General features: G+C 39.1%; 2 protein-coding genes across 16 annotated transcripts in view; both read right to left on the bottom strand.

Annotated features, from left to right (window-relative positions):
- kcnt1b (potassium sodium-activated channel subfamily T member 1b) overlaps positions 1-3,547 on the bottom strand; it is a 64,211-nt gene extending 60,664 nt beyond the window's left edge. For 13 of the 15 annotated variants that reach the window (XM_019271819.2, XM_019271811.2, XM_019271812.2 and 10 more), the window contains exons 1-2: positions 3,420-3,547; positions 105-165 (exon numbers count right to left, since the gene is read on the bottom strand). In XM_019271819.2, coding sequence (XP_019127364.1) covers positions 105-165; positions 3,420-3,486 — 128 coding nt within the window. In that variant the 5' untranslated portion in view covers positions 3,487-3,547. Of the gene's footprint in view, positions 1-104; positions 166-488; positions 511-1,944; positions 2,410-3,419 lie in introns of those variants that run through there. The other 2 variants (XM_027278072.1, XM_019271814.2) reach the window with 2 other exon arrangements.
- Positions 3,548-4,824: 1,277 nt separating this feature from the next.
- On the bottom strand, positions 4,825-13,122 carry LOC113745661 (kelch-like protein 20). The gene is made up of 8 exons (XM_027278075.1): positions 12,906-13,122; positions 12,372-12,526; positions 10,241-10,424; positions 8,337-8,480; positions 7,775-7,908; positions 6,593-6,804; positions 5,753-5,859; positions 4,825-4,932 (listed from the first exon to the last, which is right to left on the bottom strand). Exons 1-8 carry the CDS (start codon positions 12,926-12,928, stop codon positions 4,875-4,877), a joined length of 1,017 nt encoding a protein of 338 aa, XP_027133876.1. The 5' UTR covers positions 12,929-13,122; the 3' UTR covers positions 4,825-4,874.
- Between the last annotated feature and the right edge of the window lie 8,096 nt (positions 13,123-21,218).

Below are 21,218 nucleotides of genomic sequence, written 5' to 3'. Positions count from 1 at the left end.
TTACATGCACATAGCACTATGTTTATATATGTAATATGTATATGTATGTTCCCAACATGTCACTCATGTCAAATATAGGGGAAAGAAGTGCTTCAGGAGATTACCTGTCACCCTGGGAACTCGATGATCGCCGTGGAGGGCTCATGACTGCCTCTTGTAGGGGGGCTTGGGTGATGGATGAGAGAGCAAGAGAAAGAGAGAGGGGGGGCAACAAGGAGGGAGTTTAACCACACTTCACCTTTTCAAGACTTAGCGAGAATGTAATGTGATTACAGCTTAACTCAGAGTTCAGGAAGACCTCTGAAATGTGCTCCTCTTTAAATACGGCAGGATTACACCGACACACTTTAATGCAACTGTTCAATATTTATGTGTTCACTGTCTTACACATGCCCATTTGAAGGGCTTTTTATTATTTATAGTGTATACTCTAATAAAGTGGAAAGCAGCATTTCAGGTAAGTCAATCAGCCATTATTATCTACCTACCTATGTCTTTATTGAAGACACCCTAGAGTATGTATGCAGCCATGGTGAGACGCAATCCGGTTATCAAGGTGGTGTTAAACCCATTTTATGGCCATGGAGCGACACAGGAAGAGGAAGATTATTTCAGAAATAGAACACATACATTTCTTCCACACCTACCATAAATGTACAATGTGTGAATGTATGTTATTTCTGGCCAAACAGGATGGGCTTCAGTCGTGTGTGTGTGTGTGTTTCTATTTGAGTGAATCAATGTCCGATGTGAAGAGAGCTTTGATTACCCTCGGAAGCCTCTACAATAAGTGGGTAATACAGAGCTGTGGATTTGTGGTCATCATAATACAGTGTGGGCAGCCTTGAGTGGGCCAATAGCACCCAGAGACATACTCTCCCTGATTATCAGTGAAAGCACAGATCCTCAGAAAAAACGGAGATAGAGGAAAGAGAATTGGGAGATGATAAATGAGTGTGCTGGAGAGGAGAGGAGAGGAGAGGAGAGGAAAAACTTAGAAAAGGAGGAATGTGCTTTTACTTTAGGGCATAGGAGAAGTTAAGAAAAGGGAAGGTGATAAGAGAGAGAGAGAGAGAGAGAGAGAGAGAGAGATGATGGCTGTGAGACAGTCATGAAAGTTAAAAGCTTCTAGTCCTCTGTTAAAATACAGAGTCTGCAATCTTTGAGAGCTGACTTAATGGATGATGCAGAGTGACCACAATCATAGGGAACAGGATTGCAGGCTGACCATCTCGCAGATTCAGACATGCAGAAAACAGATGGAGCAAAGAGACTGAGATAAAACTGGTAAATAAATAAGAGTGTGTGAATAAAAAGTACAGAATTAAAACTGACTTGTAAGGTCTTTAAAAATAAGCAATCTTCAATTTTTTTTCTAGCTATTATGGGAGGCATACTTTAGATTACACCATCAGCAGTATATAAACATTATGCAATGTTCTGCCAATTGATGTTTTCATCTTAATGCTGACGGTGCCAGTTGCGGTTACACAAAAACAAACTTTCATTTGGACGTGGTTCCTCTCTAAATGACATAGTCATCATATTTAGTGACAACACAGAGCCTAAAAATCTACTACATATTCCAGAGTAACTTCACTTCTGATAAAAGGAAATGGTCATTGAGAGTATCAACCAAAACATCTGCAATGAAGTCCACCATGAATATTAGACTGACACTATACAAGAGGACCACTGCAAAACAAATGAGTACTGGGCTATAGTATGATACTGTGTGAAAAATATAGAAACTACAAGCTCAGAGCTTAGCAACAATAACAATAAGACAGTAAGAGTTCCCCTGAGAGTAACACAAATACCTTTGACACTGTTAATATTACACTAACAGACAAGATAGGTTAACTTACAAATGAGCAGGACAGTCACTGTAAAGTCAGACTTCCTTAAGAAACCAAGGTTAGACCTCTTGTTAATTTGGTTTACCTGGATGTGTTCCCGTTGCAGAACGAGGTCCCATCATCGTAAACATAAACGTGGTTCAGATAACCTCCACACACTGCCCATTAAGCACTGCCCGTGTGACAGAGGACGTGTCTCATCAGCGCGCCCCTGCGAAAGCTCTGTCATCATTGAAAATGGCACTTATAAAAAGAGGGGAGGCGACTCCAACAGTCAGGGGGAGGGGGGCCAAGAGTCTAACCGAGGTAGCTGACGCGTCCAGGTACACCAACTCGATCACTTGCGGAGTATTTGGGCAAGAAACACTGAGTCTAAACGCGCCAGCTTTCTTTCTACCTCCGTGACAGCAGCGGGGTTGTTTAGGGTTTGCGAGAAATTAGTCCCGGTTCTCAACGCTGATTGGCTCACGCGTTTTAATTTATCGCACACCTGACAGTTAATTTAAATATCAATGCGCAAGCACCGGACTGTCGTACTGAGTCGCTTCGTGCTAGTGTTGACGAACTACATTGTTTGGCGGAGGGAGGACGAACTGCTCTTTTTTTTTTTTTTAGTGCTGTCGATTATAAACTTCTTTTTATGAGATGGCAATCTGAAATCCCTACCACTTCTTATCTTCTTCGCTTAGACGTCTTCCTCCATCTAAAATAAGGACATCATGTCTCTAGCTAAGCGCCGTACTCCCCGGTGGTTTCCATGCTTTCCTGTCAGCATCAGCATCCTTTCACCCACAGGATAGAGCAGGAGGAGGGCGCTCATTCCTCAACCTGGAGTCACCTACCGGTGCCTCGCCATCTGCCGGACAACTTTGAAAAGATTCAGTGTCTGCTGAGGAGACTGACGCAGACAGTGAACTTATAATATATAAAAAAGCCCTTTAGTGAAATGAATAAATCTAATTATAGACACTGCGAATGTGCTTCGTCATCATTTTGCCCTTTCCATGTGCCAAACTAGTGTTGCACGTTTGGTGTTTTAAAGATGCAAGACTGTAGACAAAGATGACTGCTTCTTCTTATTTATTTACAATGTAATGATGTGATATGCTAGTATTTATCCAGTGTGTGCACACTGTGTCCTCATCAGTCAGAGTAAAAGGTAGGGAGTACAACTTTCTGCTACAGTATGAAATAAACCAACATAGATAGATCAGGTATCAGTCAGTGAAACGCAAGCAGATGCTATCTGACCAAGGCTTTAAATGGTTTCTATCGACATTTGCCAACAAAAAAAATAAATAAAAATAATAATAATAATAATAAATACATTTCACTGGAATTAGACCACAGCAATCCACGTGAGTTATTTATTCACTTTTCTTATTTCGCACAACAAAATCTGACATCAATGTTGGAGCACACGCAGCACATGCAAAGTCTTGGCAACTACATCAATGTTGGAGCACACGCAGCACATGCAAAGTCTTGGCAACTTCTAGAAATAAAATCTTTTAATAAGGTACATATGTTGTATATATTTTTTTTTCTCTTCAAACATACCTGGAACAGCTCTCTCTTCTGCTATTTGCCTCACCATGGTCCCCCTCAAATTGAAAAAAATATTCATTCTGTGTGCACAGAGGGACGGATGGGAGACACCGCTGGCTCGTGTCTCCGGAAAAGACGTGTTGCTCTGTACGCGTTTCTTGTACACAGCCTCTCGTTACAGCCCCTTATTCTCCAGGGCTATGAGCTCTGAGCGTCATCATTTTAAAGCCCACACAGCCACTTATGCTTTCCCATGCCAGCAGTCAGAACTCACTCTCTCTTTCTCTCTCTCTCTATCTCTTATCGCACTGATCTTGATTCCCACAGATTTATTTTCCACAATTTGATCCAGCTGATTTTTATGATTGCACAACCTTTTCTGTGTTATCCCGTTTTGGTTTGTTTACACAAGCGAAATGACAAAATATGACGGAGTAATTTGTTTACAGTCAGTGCTGACGGGTCATTTACGATAAGATAGCATCACAGATATTCACAGGAGCTGGTGCACACACAAAATGTAATAAAAGGATTAACATAAAAAAAAGAAAGTTTTAACAGTGTCTCAAACTGACTGAACACAACATATCCATATCACTATGCCATTTTGCCAGCTGCATTACCAAGTCACTTTAAAAACCCCTTTTCCATTTCCATCAGTAACCTAAGTTTCTCACCTTCCAAAGCATCCTTGTACAGTACATCAAGGTAAAAGTTACTACTTTCATCTCAAGACAGTATAAGTAACAAAGGACTGAGTATTTTGTCACTCACAAATCCTGCACGTTCTTTAACACCTGCATTATTTCCATGTTTACTTTCACAGTTTTGCCTCATACCTTCGCCTATACTCTGCATCAGTTAATTAATCAGTACACAAATATTATAAGTGACACACTAGATCATGTTTAATGTTATCTTATGGTTAGAGCTAGACCAATAAACTAGCCAGACTGATATATCAGTCCAATATTTGCTTATTGCAGATCACAATTCGCCAGAAACAAATCTAATCTAATTGATCTGAATCATGTTTGTTTATCCTATATGTTTATGTTTATAACTTAATTATCTGATTTTTAAAACTCCAAAATATCAATCTCAGTATTGAACTTAGACATCATCAGAACTGTTTAGGTGGGAAGAATCCAACCTGAAATTGATTTGGTGCCGAGTATAAAGGAGATCTGTTTTGTAAGCTAGAGACATAAAAACATCCATAACTTTAACAACCCAGCAGCTTATAATGTGCTTTAATTTAATGCTTGCAAGCATTTTGCACTAGCAGTTGCCAGCTTTGACTAATGCAGCGATGTCTCATTTTGGAGTGAACTCTTCAATTATTCAGTAATTATGTCGCCTTACTTGAACCTTATCACAATGCGTCCTGGTGGATGCTGTACATCCATTAGTCTATTTCTCTCTAACACCTCTGTCCTGTTCATATAATGCAAGCATTGTCGAGTCTCAGCACAGCACAGCCACTCTGCCTCCTGGATGCTTGCTCTTCATGCTTCCAAAGTGTCTAAAAACAGATGGAGAGGGAAAGACAGTGGAGCACTCAGATTTAGTAAGCAGCCTGAAGGCATATATAATATATAGGGGTCTTTACATGGTGCATGAATCACAAAGTGGCTCTATGTATTTGTCTGGATGGAAGCAGCAGACTTCCTTGTAAGTGTTTCTCACCCTAAGCTTGACATTCATTATGACAACTGTGTGATAATGAAAAGATAAACAGTAATCTGAAACATTCATTAATATAATTGCTATATTTAAATGTTAATGAGTACAAGTAATTACTCTGAATATTCTCTTTTGTGCTTATTCATATCACTTTTTAGTAAACATCTTGCACGACTTTGATCACAGTCATTGTTAACATTTGTTTCCCTTTCACAGTGTCTGCATCACACTGTGCCCTGTCAAATTCAATCAAGTTATACATAATGTGATTTTTTTCTTTATTGTTAAAATCAATCCACTTGCCAGTCTAGTTAATGTATTGTATGTTTTGTACTGTTGTATTTGAGGCTTGGTTTTCCCATTTTGTGTGTGTTAGTAATTAAAGTACAAACTGTTTCCTGGAAATACATTGTGAACACATTGTGGCTCTTGACAGCTGATTGATAGCAATTTCTAGTCTTTTTTTCTTAAAACATAAAGACGTGATTTCTTTCAGATTTCCTGTAAACCATATTAACAGTGAGCAGAAACAAAAACATGTAATAACCTTGGACATTATTTGAAAGATGAGTAATCTCTGGGAAGTCCAATTACAAAATCCCCCCAGCAGTATGCACTAAGCAACATCAGGGGTGACACAGCATTAAATTTCCTCTTACCTCCATGTGTTGGTTTCATGACAGTAAGCTTCTATTGTTTTCAGAGTGGTGACACCATCAGAGCCTCCCACAGCAAGTAAGGCACCATTGAAGACTACAAGAGACATCTGCGGCACAGTAAACACAAGTGGATATAAAGGAATTATATAAAATGACATCAACAAATAAGTTTAAAGTAAATAGCTTGCATAAAATGTTGACCAGTTGGCCCACCCTTTTGTTCCAGGCTGATGCTCATGGCACCCAGAGGGCAAATCTACACTACATGATTTCAGTGATCACTCATTTTTCATCTAGTGCCACCAGCAGGTGAAAATTTCCAACAAATCTCTGAAAAAGCTGGATGGATTGGAAACTAGATTTTGTACATTCCTGGTGCTCAGACAATGATGTTGGTGACTTTTCCTCTAGCACCATCATGAGGTTTGAGTGAATGTCTCAATAATTTTTGGATGGATTGCCCTGAAATTTGGTCATTTAATAAAAATAGTTTTACATTTTACAATATTTAGTTTATGACTAAATATCTGTAGAATAATGGTAGTTGAACTAAGTTACCAGTGTTTCCTCCATTACTGGATTTTTGTGTAGAGAAATCTCAAAGAAACATTTAGACTATGTGATCTAAAAATAATCATGAGACCCTAAAGCCTCACTAAAATATTTCAGGAAATCTGTTAAAGAAAATTATGTCTTTCCCTCAGTCCTGTCAGCTGTATTACTTCTCTCCATCGTTTCTGTTCTTATCACTTGGATATAACCCCTCCCTAAAAAAAAAACTGGACTTTAAATCAGCAGGGAGGCCTGGCATCTGATGTATCATAGTGACCCAGTACTCACGTTGTCCCTCTTGCTTCTCATGCGCTTGACAGGAGTCCACCTCATGGTGTCTGGGTTAAACCTCTCAGCACTGCAGAGCACCAGGTTGAGCTCATCCTTGCCCCCAACCACATAGATGTGTCCCAGGTACACGGCACAGCCGGCGTTCTCCCTTGGACTCAGCATGTGGGCACATATCGACCAGGTACCGTCTACAGGGTTGTATCTTTCCACTGGGGGCACAAGATAGCAGAAGTCAGAAGATATAACAAACAACTACACACAATGTATGAGTAACACCTCACACACAGGGAGTGTTTATATTTCTATACAAAAATATCCAGGTTTTACTGATCATGTCTGTCAGAAAAATATCTGTGATGGAAATATACTTTCTGCTATTTTTTTGTGTGTGAAGACCATTGATGGGAAACCAAAAATTGTTGTGGGAATTCTGCTTATGGGCATTTCTCACAGACTGAAATAGACAAGGGGTAACACAACATAACCCTTCTCTATCTTTGGCAAGGTCAAGGGGCCCAAGAATGTACGTGTGTGTGTCAGTCTGTGTGTGCCTGTGTGTGAATGTGGACATGGGCTACTTGCAGAAAATGAAAGGTCATGCTAGTCCTTGCGTGTGATAAGACGCCAAAAGCTGTCAAAGAAAGATGAGTTTTTCCAAAAAGTGGTGGAAACAAGTCAATTCATAAAATTCTTCTGTTTGTTTGTAAGCTCCATTCACATGTCAATAAGTGATCAGCGTGACTTTAAACTTCTTTTATTCTTCCCATTAACACATAAAAACTATTAAACATAATGTTTTCAATCACACTTTAAATTGAGTGTGAATTTCAATGAATTCAAAGAAGGAGAGTTCAAAGAGAAATGAATTGCTACCAATTTTGAGATTTAGGTTATCCTTTAGGTCATTTATCATAGCAAAATGCCTGACCTCTGTTTTTAAAGGTTCTCAAATGTGAGGATTCGCTTGAGTTTTTTGTTTTGTATCATTATAGATTGAAAAAAACTATTTGGGGTGTTAAAACCTGACACTGGGCTCTCGAAACTTGTGGCAGGAATTCTCCACAATTTTCATACATTCTACAGACTACAGAAAAATAACATTCAGTTTCAGCCTTTTATGAAACAGTGGCTAAACTTAAAATTAAAGAGCCCATGGTTTGATGTCAAAAACAGTCTCACCTGAATTCAGTGCCATATCACCATCATTCCCTCCGATCACATACAGGTTACCCTCCAGCACTGCAGCCACTGCTTTGGTGCGTCGGGCAAGCATTGGTGCCTGCTTGCTCCATGTGTTCATTTTTGGATCATACCTAGAACAATAAAACAAATGTTCGGCGGACCAGTGTAGCAAATTGTCTGACAATCAGTTTTTGCATAACTCAATTTATCATTTCTTTGTTCCTTCCTCTGAGTCAGAGACTCCAGATTGCCAGGTAAGTAAGTACTTTCATTCTATATATACTGTATGCCACTCATTCCACTTTCATTTAATGCTCATTTTAAAAGCAGGTACAGTATGTTTTTCTTTCTTCAAAGGAGACTTAGCTAAAGCTTTTTTTGCTGTGCCAGATGGTGTTGGGAATGGAATAATAATCAAAATGTGCTTCATTCTCTTAAAAATGGGGAAAATAATAAAATAATGTTAAAAAATATGTAAATACATGCCCTGAACAGTCTGATTTGTTTTCAGTATGCATTAAGAGGATTCACAGTCTTTGTACCACTCATGCTGCAGTACCTCTCCACAGTATTTATGGCAGCGATACCATCATGTCCTCCAATAGCGTACAGGTATCCGTCCATCACCACCAGACACACTCCGCTGCGGGGGCAGCTCAAGGGTGCTACATCTGTACTCCAGCTGTCGGTGTCTGGGTTGTATCTGCCATGATGGAGGTCACGGAGCAGGGATGTCAAAGTGTGAAAATAAAATCAGGTGCTTGTACTGTAATATCAGCTTAAGTAGAAACACAGGATTTTATAGAAACTTAAATATTTTAAGTGGTCTGTATGCCTACAGTTGTGTGATTTTGATGAACACATTCACACTGAGATAAAGTATTTGAGTCATGTGAAAGTGTAAACATCTACCAGAGTGCTTCCTCTCTGCTAGAAGGCTATTAAAATTCTCTCTCCATTGAAGACTTTTAGATGAAAACACACATCTCACAAAACAACCCTTTCGAATAATTGGCAAAAGCTCGAGTGGGAAATGAGAAACTCTCCTAAAGTGTCACAACAGCACTGTAACTGCCCCTCAGGAATTAGGTACCCAGGATACCAAGAGGTTGCTGGTTTAGGCCATTAACAGCTAATCGTACTGAAGCAGGTCTTTTCTCATTGGTGTGCAGCCAGCCCAGGAATGGTCATTCTGGGGTCAGCTGGCTGGCTTTCAGTTAAGGAGTGTCTGTCTGGGGGAAATGGGAACAGAGCCAGAGCTCCTTGGAGACATCTGATAGAGTAGGAGGAGGAGAGGAAGTGGGAGAAAATGTGCTACAGTAGGGCAGACCGCATGTGTGTGTCAGTTTATTTTGAACCCTGTGTCTATGAGGAATTGATACCCTGACAACATGAGCAGATTAGGAAAATCCCACAAAGTGAGCATTTTGGGTGGTCCATTGCTCTCTAATAAAATGTTGCAGGGTTATAATTTGGGTTTAATGTCAAGAGGCCTATGCCTAATTTCTTCCTAAATGCTGACCTCTACTGTCCAATGGTGTAAACAACAACAGCAAACACATAGAGCTTTCTTTCCCAGCCAAATCTATGATGAGGGGCAGTAGGAAATAATTAGGTCTAACAAATTGCACATAGTATCAGTTTTTTAATCTAGTTAAATAACAAGCCTCCTGGATTATGTTTTTCTTAATATCAAAAATATCCACAGTTTACACACAGATATTACTTTTTAATAGTTTTTTTCTGATTTGCAGTTATGTTATACAGTTATACAGTCTTTTTGACCACAAGTCTGTCTTATATGTTTGGTGCCCTCTGGGTTGTATGTTCGGGTTAGATATAGTTTGGACCATAACCTCCAGTTGTCACTTGACTTGTGTGATCTTATGTCACAGCACATTCATCACCATCTCCCAGCCCAGTGTCAGCACTCATCACCCAAGGTGTCAAGGCCACAAGTTGCTGTTTGGCACCTACATTACGTTTACTGGGAGGAATCGTGCGAAAGACCCAGACTGTCAGAGACGAACAGCTCTTACTTATTAAGAGATGACTGGTATTTCAAACTGCCACCGTCAACACGCTGGCTTTCACTTTGTCATGCTGTTATAACCAGCGTGAGGTAATGAAATGTCAGTCTGAATCACCTTATACCAGAAAATTGACACAAACCAAAAGAAACAGTTTCAATTAAAGCCTTTCATGAAGGCAGCAGTTTGATGTTTGCATTCAACTGGAACATGAAATTCACCAGCGCATGACAAAAAAATCAAATCTGTTGAAAAAATGATTTGAAGTTCTTAGAAGGAGAAATGTTCAGAACTTAAGGTGATCATGTAATGGGAGAAAATTTTAAATTATCCATGTAGTGTGACATTTTAAGATAAAAATGTTGATGCCAAGTTAAGACCACTGTGCACAAATTCTTAGTCAAAGGCATTTTAAAACAACACTGTCTCTCACCTCTCCACACTGCTGTAACATCTGATGCTGTCTTCACCACCCACTGTGTAGATCATACCATCCAGTGTGCCCACGGCCACATTGCCACGTTTGGTGACCATGCGTGCGGCTGTTCTCCACTCATTGAACTCAGGACAGAACTGTTCTACCAAACAGGATGGGTCATCTTGGGTCCATCCCCCGACTGCCAAAACAAAACAGGGCACTCATTGTTTTATTATATTTCTCATCGTAATGTATTTTCTGTCTTAAAGGAAAGCAGATCACTTTTACCCAAAAGTGAATATTTAAGGTGCTGATATAAATGTGACTAATGTCAATCTAAAACAGGCAGTAACAGAAAAAGATTTTACTTTTAAATTGCAACTTCTCTGTGCAACTGAAGCAGCAAACAAGGTGCATTTAGGCATAAATCCAAAACTATTGAGCTGTTTTGACAGGTTTCCATGGTTATCTTTGCCAGAAAGAGGAGTGATTAGCAAATTTCTGAAGTGAACTCAAATGTATGAGCAATTTATAAGATTGCAGTTGCACAGATGGGTGTCAAATTACGGGAAAAACCAACCTGAAGTGCCCACCACAAGCCTCCAAATAGGTTTAAGTGCTTTTTGGGAAGTGAAAAGTAGCAAGTCTCTGCGGGGGTGAACATCATTCTTCCAAAATGTACACCCTCATTTTGTGTTTTGATGGTAGCGGTAGAGAGTGCTGTAAAACACATTAGTCTCAAATCTCCTATTTCTTTTTCAGTGGCTTTGAGATTTGCTGATTGTAATAATTCTCTTCTCAACAACAACAAACTGCTCCCTTTGTGCCCTGTGAAACATTTGTGTTTGTTGTGTTTCTCCGCTCATTTATTGAGGTTTGACATTTAATTTGTCATCCGTCTGCATGTTTTAATGGTCTTTGCTTTAGCCTTGAGAGTTCCACCTCTATTACCCTTAAATTTTTCGGTCCCAATCATCGCAGCTTGTGAGTTTCTTACACCTGGAGGATGAGTCATGGTGCCAGTTATGACATGCAGTTGTTCTGTGTATTCTAGATGAAGGCTTTATTTATAAAGATGTTTCATGGAGTCAGTCCGTGTATTTCCATGACTGGCTGAAAACTGTTGGAAGTGACAGCTATACAGTGATTTTATATTATTATTACATTATTATTATTCATATTATATACAATGTTTTTAGATTAATATTATTTCTGCATTTTAGTGCTGTAGATGTTTATGGTTGAGGTCATTTAATTTATATACTGTCGGATAGTTAAATCTACAACAATGCAACAAAATATCTCTAACAAGTCAACATTTTATAAGATAAAAAAAAAACAGCTTTGTGACGATGCACTTTCCAACTTATCCAAGACTATTTTAAAAATGTTTATTCAGGAATAACTCAACCAATAAAGGACTGCTACTGTAAGTGGCAACTAAAGCTGTCAGACAATTGGTAGTCCAATAAAAAGTTTTTTGCCTCTGAGATACCTACCTCAAATTTACAATACAGTATTTGAGTAAATGTATGTAGTTACATTCCACTTCTGGCCTGCCATTCATTAAATATTAATGGAAAATCCTCTTTAGCACAAGCTGCTGTCCGGAACAGAACGCAGCAATTACTGTAAAATGTGACCACAGTAGTAGTCCCTAGACAGTATCCATACAGAGGCTATAAGATCCAGCATAAATTAGTCTTTTAAGATCACGATATGAAGAGGTGAAACAGGTTCATTCATTTAATGAGAACCGCATACGCCTTTAAAAACTACATGTTTACTTAATGAGGAGTAGATTTTTAAAAAAGAGTAAAAAATAGATATTTTTCACAATAAACCTTTCATTCAGCTGTCTCAGTTTCAGGATCACCCCGTTCTGGGGACTCAAGATGACTCTAAAGGGGCACTTCAACAGTTCAGTATTAGTCTTCCACAAAGTTGGGAAGCTTCTAGGAGATGCTTTTTTGACCTAGTTCCTAGATTTTGCTGTCAAGAATGCTGTCAGCTCTCGTGAAACTGAAATAGACATTTTGTTCTTTTTCTGTCCGTGAGTCTCAGCAGAAAAAAAAAAGCTTAGACTGCACTTGAAAGTGAAGGTTCAAAGTCAGAAACTGTACTTGACACCAATGCAGCGACTGACCCATAAACATCATGTCATCGAAGACATCTTTGGGGGGTAGCCTGCTGTGCTGTCTGCGAGGGGAGAGGGGTGTTGCCATGCGGCGACGGCGGGGTGAGCCTCTTTTGGTCTCTTTGATCATTACGTGGCGGGGCTCTGGTTCCTCCAGGGCTGCCCTAAAACATACAATGATAGGGTAGACATGCACAAATTGCAGTGATTATGTGGTCATGACATGCTCTTAGGGAATCTATTCAGTAAATGTTCATCATTAAGCTAATTTGGAGATAAAAGAAAAGACTATTATGTTAATTATTAAAAATGGTTAACAAAATCTTAGGTCCCTATCAGTATTCATCATTTGTCATCTCATTTAGGACTAACCTGAAACAGAATTTACACAATTTTTGTGTTCCAGCAGGTGCTAATTATAGAGTAGCAATTACACAAATAATGATACAGTCATTTAAATTTGCAAAATATGCCTCGCAGTCAACTTTATACCTCTTAAATTGTACCAACATAAAGACAATAAATACAGATTAATGATCTTACCCTTGTTCATTGTACACTCCCATGTTTTGTCTTTGCTCAGGGTCTGCAGTCAAGATTTGTGCTTCTGCCTCAAAGCAACACCTTCGTGTCAGTCAGGTCTCTGGCCTCCTGTCCTCTATCACTACACACTGCTCTGGGTGTCACAGATTTCTGCTCTGAATGACATTGTACTTGACTGCTCCAAACTACCTCCCCTTAGCAACACCACCAACCCCCAAAAAACTTCCCCGAGTGATTCATCCCATAATCCCTGCAGCCTGAAACCCAAGACTCCTCCTGGTTTAAGCTTCCTTTTGACAACTGTCATACCAAAGGAATTATTGACATGGTCTTAATTTTAGGTTCAGATGAGACTTCATCAGTGTCCTCTAAGTTACTGTGTCATTAGTGTAAGTTTAGACCAGAGATAAGGAGTGGAGGATCAAGATTTGGCTGGTTCCTAGAGGGTTTTCCCCTCTATTTAGCATTGGCAGCAACTTTAGTCTTCATCATTTTGCATTTTCACCAGAGGGGTCCATCTGATCTCCCTCCTGTGTATCCGTCACTCATTTCATCACTTCTATAATTTCTTTGACGTTTGCTTGACTACCTATCCTCCGGAAAGTCTATATTTACATCTGTGTCCAGTGGAAACACCTCAGATGGTAGAATGATTCATCCCATGTAGGTCAAAGAAGATAGGTCAAAATGCTAATTTTGTGTAGTCACTGCTGTTCAGCTGTCAGTACATGGCTTCCACAGGGCTGACAAATTGTGTTTGACTCATTAGCATTATACAGATGACTCAGATGGATAGATTGATAAATAGATAGATATTTTGAGGTACTTTATTTGAACACGTTTATGGTATATTATGCTTTTGCTGCTACAGATTTAAAAATTAAAATGCATTATCGGCTGCTCAGATAGATAGATAGATAGATAGATAGATAGATAGATAGATAGATAGACGCACCAGGTGAAGCTGCTGTCCTCCTGTTACAAGGCCTTCAGAGATAATCCAATGAGAGATGAGGTGTTGGGGTATTAATACGAACAATATGCTCTTTCTAATTATCCAGTTACGAGTAGTTGAGACTTCACCAAAGGCCCTACCGAGATGATTAAAGTTTCATCCTCTGAAAAATCCTATACATACATGCATACCCCTCCAGAATCATCAGTGAGACCCAAACACAGAGTTGGCATTTAGCCACTTGAGCTTGATCACGCCCGCCCATCTGGCTGGTTGAGCCATTCGGCTGTAAAACCAAAAATTTTCAGCAGGTCAAAGGTTTATTTATATCTGTGAGGATAAAAAAAACTGCTGACAGGCTACCTTCTGACCATTAACAAGTCGTTTATGTAAAGTGTCAGCATTTCTTCCTTGACCTGGATCAACATGGAAAGTAAAAAATGAAATGGGTTAGTGTGTATAAAATTTGTAAAATGCTTCTTTTCTTTAAATTTAATAGTCAGAAACCCAAAAACGTATGGGAGCTGTCATGAATCAGGCATTATCTGGGGTGCAGATGGCAGCAAATGCAGTAAAAGAAAGAAAAGTGGTTCTTGTAAAAGCAATTCATCAAATGAAGGTGACAATGTAGATGTGGAGGGCATACTTAAGTGTTTATTATGCATAGGCGCCTGTAGAAAGCCTGTAGCATCTGTGTCGTGGCAGTGATGACATGAAGTCTTACCTAGATTTTAATGAGAGCATATATTCCATCTTTTTTGCTGTATAGAGATAACTCAGCCTCTGTGTCCAATTAAAAAATGCTTTCCAACTGTCTTTCTCATTCATTCCTTCTGTACTTCATACACGGAAACAGAAGATGTGATGTTATTTTGAAGAAGATATGCCACTAATGCACCAGAGCTATTTCTTGACCAGCAGCTGGGTCTAATGAATTCATGCAGCATTTCCTGTACTCACACTCATAAATCTGAACAAAAGCAGGGCGACTCTTTGAAGCCTTGACTGTCTATGACTTTGAAACTTTGCTATGCGAACACATCCTGGACTACACTGGATGCAGGCAGATGAAAATTGATCCAAATTTCCTCATTAAATAGTGACTCGAATAGCAAACAAGTATAGTTCCCAGAATGTCTGAGTGTTCCTTTAAGTCAGGCTCAGACAATTTGCCAATGCACATTTATAAATGGAAGACCTGCCATTTAATCATAAGCCATCTGCCTTTTTTTATAGGTGTAAATGCAACAAATGTCAAATGTAAAACACACTCATCATTTCAACGAGACATTAAGGAGGATGACCCTCCATCATTTCAGCGAAACATGACGTAGTTTAAAGTACAGTATGTTGGTCACATGAGAGGAAGGCCTCTGGCAGCTGACTCTCCTGGGTCTATCCTCAGTCTTTAGCCTTCTCACATGCCAGAGAGACTGTCTGCCACCCGATGACATACTAACCCGCCTGCAGCTGTCTCCAGAGACTTCCTGCCAATCGCATGTCATAACAATAAGGCGTGCAAGCGATCCTTAACCTTAACACGTCATCCCGCCCCCCACAGTAAGAGAAGATACTCTGGAATGTGTCTGAGGTGTTAGGGGTGGAATGTGAATGCTGGTTGGTTTATTTATGTTGCTGGGTAAGGGTTTTTGGCGATTTCAAGATGTCTTGTAGGAAAATTAAATGAAGAGAAAGCAGAGAAAAAGAGGTTTGGATTTGATTTAAGTACATAATATAGCAAGGCTACAGTATCTGCTGCTACCATTTTGATAGATCAGGATCATGATGGAAATGAATTTGTGATTTTATCCTCTGTCACATCCAAGGCACTGTATAAGCTGTAGCCTTAGATCACCTTGACTGAAACGCTCACATCAGTGCTGTATATTGTGAAAAGTAGGGTAAGTGATGAGAAAAATAAAAGCTGTGTTTGTAGTGCTAAGAATATCTTCTCTGATATTTCCTCAGATTTGAAGTGGTTGGAGAGGCAAGGCAAAAAACTTTCCTGCAATGTCAATGAAAGAACTGGCAGACAGGTGAGGTTGTTGATTATATCACTGTATAATCACAAGGATTCCCGAGGCACAACACTTAATAAGGAAAAATAAAAGAAATGGAATCATATATAACACACAATTCCCCAGTTATTCTTCTGTTAAAACAATCGTGAATAAGTTGTCCACAGCCGTGTTAAATAAACACAAACTAAGCCATTGGGACCACCATGACCTTGCACGCCATGTGTGACCTTTATAAAGGTTGTGGAGATGTCACATGTTTTTTGGTTGTTGTAAAATAAAAGTGCTGCAGTTGACACAAAAAACCCAGTTAAGTGGAAAGTGATATACTGTAGAGGTTGTGAAATGGACCTCAGGAAGAGGCCCTCGGACACTATAAAGTTAACAGCTGTCAGACTTCAGATGGTCATACTTTTGACAGGGGAGCTGGACTGAGATATTTAAAGGGGTTAGAGTAGAGGGAACACAGAGTATCTTAAAGTATATTTGCAAATATTTGGAGCACCATCACAACAAAAAATCCTATTTTCTGCTATTTACAACATTTGATTATATTTGCTGCTGAGGAGATCCATGGGACAGCGTGTCATTATATTTAAAACTGGTGACCTGGTGGCCTTTTAGTTTGTGTACATATTGCCTAGATGACATGTGTGCAGGAAACACTATCAGGGTTTGTTAAGTTATATGTTGCCTTTAGGAAAATTAAAAAAGCAAGTAAGGCCAGTTTAGTGGCGCAATGTTTCCCTAAACATCTTAGTTTGTGCTGATGTCTTTCTGACAGCTATTGTTGCATTTTACCGAGCAGCAAGGAGGTCATAACCTCCAGCCTTCCTCCCAAATCACAGAAGGACAGGCAGAGATAACTCAGTGCCAAGAAATGAAAAGAAAAAAGCACTGGTAAAAGAACAAGTCTCAGAAAACAACTGACAGCAGTCCATGTGGATTACCCTTCCCCTAGGCCTGACCATTGAAAAAATAGCAATGAAGCCATTTATGGCTGACAGATTTTGGCCTTCTGTACACGACTTGTGTAAAAGCATTCAGTATTTTCACAATAAACAGCAAACATACAGCAAATATAATCGTTAACCATAACCTTCTCGTTAAAATCATAAACACCCTGAATTCTGTTTTTTTTTCTTCTTTTTTTTTGCATGTGTATGTTGCTGTTATCAACAGTGAGGAAATATTATTATGGATATAATCACGTCATTGCTAATCATTACCAAACAGCCATCAAGGAAAACCATTACAGGCAGACTGTGGGCAGCTGTAACGCTGATCAGGAGTTCATTAGTGTATTCGTGAAACACAGGGGCTTAGTAATCAGATTCACATCTTTATTGACTTCCTAGACAGGTCTCAGCAGAGCCTTACAGCCCACACGTCACTACAAACCTACACAAATCTCTGTGCAAGCCTTGTCTTCAGTTTACATTACACAGGGGTATAACGAGAAATGAAAAGAAGTGTCTTGTTGCACAATTATCATCAAATTATAATGCAGAATGCACAATGAATTGTTGGAAGACATTTTGTTTTGCCCTCTCCCCCTCAACATATGTTCTCCCACAGTTAGCAATTTCTCTACATGTCCCAAAATTACTTTGGCTAAGCCGCAGATAATTCATGTCACAGTTTTATTAGCAAATGTAGTAGCAAAGTAGCAAGTAAGTTTTTCTTGTTGAGAAGAGTTACTATAACTGTGTTACATTTTGGTCTAACAGAGCTGCTGTCAGTGGAAAAATTGAGCTCTACGCCTCATAGATGGTACGACTGGTTTCTTCCTACTGTATATGTCACAGTGTGGTGTCATTTGTCATAGATGAAAATATTAATGTTGCCTGTTGCAGCCTCGATATGAGAGATCTGGACTTCTAGGAAGGCAAAAATAAGTGCCCGAGACTCAGATTTGACTGGTCTCACCTACTTTATGTAAGAGCTCTATTCTCAGAGCCTTAAGAAGACGATAATGAAATGTTGCGTCATAATAATGGCACATGCAGACAGCTGGCTTGAGGAGCTAGTTATTCTCTGACAGACTCGAGACTGAGCATGGAGTTGTCTCAGATGACCTGATACTTGAAGTGTGGTTGGAAAAGCTCACCTAGTACAAGTGAATACAGTACACAGTATGTAGTGTTAGTGGATAAACCAGTTCCTCAATCATGGCATAACAGATATGTAGATCATGTGACCATTTAACAAGTCAGTTATACACCAAAATATACCATTGTAGCACAGTGACCCCTGTTAATCCCTGTCCTTTATTTGTAGATGCAATTATTCTTGTGATTGTAACCAAGTGGGTTGTATTTCTTTGCAATAATCTTTGTATTAGATATTTCAGTGAAACAGAGTGCCATAATGTTAGGACACTAGTTACCTGTGGTGAGGGCCACATTATCTATGTATATGACTAAGCACTGGGACACAAATGTAGATCACACCATTTGTTTTGCTGTGAGAATATTTTGGACTGTCACTCTGTGGTATAGTTTGCCACTCCACAAGTACAAGTTTTACATTTTACCTTTTTTATTAAGGCCTTCTTTAAGAATGATGACTTTAGTAATTTTAACTTAACTTTTAATAATGTATGTTTGTATCAGTAAGTCTGTGTGTCTTCTTTAATTTCCCATATTCAAGATTGGTGAGAAAGTATTTCTTGGGTTTCAATTAACCCAGGCAGTATTTTTGGCCCTTGCCACATATGAATCAACCCAATCAACCCATTTACTCACCTTTTCCAAAGCTTTCCTGTCCTTATCAGCGGACGTATTCTTAGTTGTCATGGAAAGCTCAGTAGTTGTTAGGGCGTCATCGATAGCAACTTTCTGTCTGTAATGACTATTTTAAGCTGTAAACACATCACTGCATATTATTATTATCTTTTTAGCTGATGTGATGGACAAGTTAGCAAACTCTAGAAAATGATTACTTGGTTATCGGAAACTACTGCCAAGCAAATAAAACATTTCTTAAAATGCAGTACACTAAAAAACAGGTAGCTTTTTTAAAATCATTATAAATAAACCAGGTCAAGAAATGACCATTGGAGAAGTTTCACTATTAGTCAGCTCTTTTTCACTTTCACTGAGCCTGTTTGGAAAAAGAGAGAAGATATTTGTTCAGGACACTGCTGTGTGACAAATTGAAATATAGACCCGAGAGGCACCCTTTCATGTCAGATGCACTAATCTCCTGTCTGAAACACTCCGGCAGGGATTTACAGATGCCTCCACTTCACCTTTCATCAGACAGAAATCATCCAAGAGCTGAAAAGAGTTGCTGGTCTTACCTGTCTAGTAGCTTATATTTCACTTTTTCCGTCTTATTTGTGGATTTCAGTGCTGACATTTCAGGATTTAAATCTTGATCTCAGTGGGGAAAATTGCACAATGGGCTACTGTTTATCTTTAATAAAGATATACTTTTAGAAGAGAATAGAAGCCATGTGTCTTTGCATTTAAAACCCAATAAGAAACAATTGTCTACTGATACATGCAACGTAATGACTTGTAGTCCCTCTTTGGACTCTTTGTACTCTCGTAATTAGTACCCTTATTTTCTAATTGTCTAATACGCCAGTGGTTGGTAAGCTACACTGGTGGTTTCTCAGGTGTCTTGGAAACTAAAGGTCAGCCTTGCAGCTGTAACATAATCACCCTTCTATTCTACCTGCAGCTTGTACATCTGTCTTTGTCTCACAGCGATAATGTACAGTATAATGTTACTAACTCCAACACAGATTTAGAATCTAATCTAGAATCAAATGTGTCAACCAGGCAAACAAGTTAAGATAAAAAAACAAACATATAAAACTGTAATAAAATAAACACATTTAATTGTGCCAGGACATGTTCTATATTGATTTATATAAGACTGCATTTATATTACACTTTTATGAAGTGCTTCTCATTAAGCCTTCAACATCTTGTAAGGAAGGCTATAAATAGGCATACTGGCCTGCCCATTAGGAGCATGCATGGCTAACACACATTCAGACAGACAAATTCACATCTAGAAAAATAACTATTCACCTGAACTGCGAGATTAAATTGGAGCAAACTGTGGAACATGCACACAGTCAGGTTCAAACTCAAACATTACACCTGAGGCAGCAGTGTTAACACCTGAGCATTGCCCCTTATTTATAGCACATGAGGAGAGTAGCAGGGGGTCAAGACCTGAACTGAGTGCTTGTGGGTTATTCATTTTCCCACTGAACCCACAAAAAAAACAAAATATGCAAAACACACGCCAAGCTGGAAATTAATCAAATTCACTTGGAATAACTACATTGTGCAATATAAAATAAACATGCCGGTCTCTCACATGCAGCCTGTACCATGTCCCGGTCAAGGAGGAAGCCAGATTGCCACATGGCTCTGCCGGTCTCCAGCTAGGACCAGCTCCGGCACCCCTGCTGCTCTGCAAAGATGGGACGGGCCACTCGTGCTATCCACTGACACAGTACATGGATGTTGTGTTAACTTAAGATCCCAGATGGATGGTATCACATGAGGTCCTATTGTTAAACCAAATCCACGGTGGGCCCAAAGAGTAGAAATATCTAAAATAAACACCCAGAGAAGAGACAGTCTGATTTCTAAACATAAGTAAATGTTGAAGATAACCTAAATTAGTTTTTGCAAATGTTTAAATTGAAAGAGTGATCCTTTGTCGGATGGAACAATGTCCCTACTTATGCTAAATAAACCATTTAAAAGTCAATTTGATTATCTAAAAGAATACATTATGTATAATTATTTAGATATCCTGACCAGAACAGTTGAGAAAAGGCATTAGAGATGTTGTGGTCATCATCAAAAATAAAAGCAATTTGTCACTGATGTTTGATTTAAATGCATAATTAAATAGTCTATAAGAGAATATTCTTAATCAATCTACATGCTAAATATAGTCTAGTGCTTAAAATGCATTCTGGACCCAGGTGTAGCTACTTTGCCTAGTCAGCAATTCAACCCTCTTGCTACTAAAGCAGTTGTAGCACAATTAATTTATTACATCTTTGTTTTATATTTATTTGTTCAGGTGCTAATTCCTGCTCTTATATCGGCTAAATCATTGGTACCACTGTTAGCTATTAGTCTCATCTCCTGCCAGGAGATATAACGCTACATCAACTGCGTAAAGGTCACCTGTCAGCAAACTGTGCTTAATATGAAAACATTAAAGCTGACAAAGTTCAACACCGCAGAGCTGCTGAAAGAGCATATTTGTACACGTGTGTGTGTGTTTGTGTATGCTGGCATGCTAATATTAATTCCTAATGTGTGAAATAAGTGTGCAATAAGTGCTGCTTCTCCCGTC

Source organism: Larimichthys crocea, chromosome III, assembly GCF_000972845.2.
Source record: "Larimichthys crocea isolate SSNF chromosome III, L_crocea_2.0, whole genome shotgun sequence".
Classification (NCBI taxonomy): domain Eukaryota; kingdom Metazoa; phylum Chordata; class Actinopteri; family Sciaenidae; genus Larimichthys; species Larimichthys crocea.
This window is presented reverse-complemented; position numbering and strand designations above follow the sequence as displayed.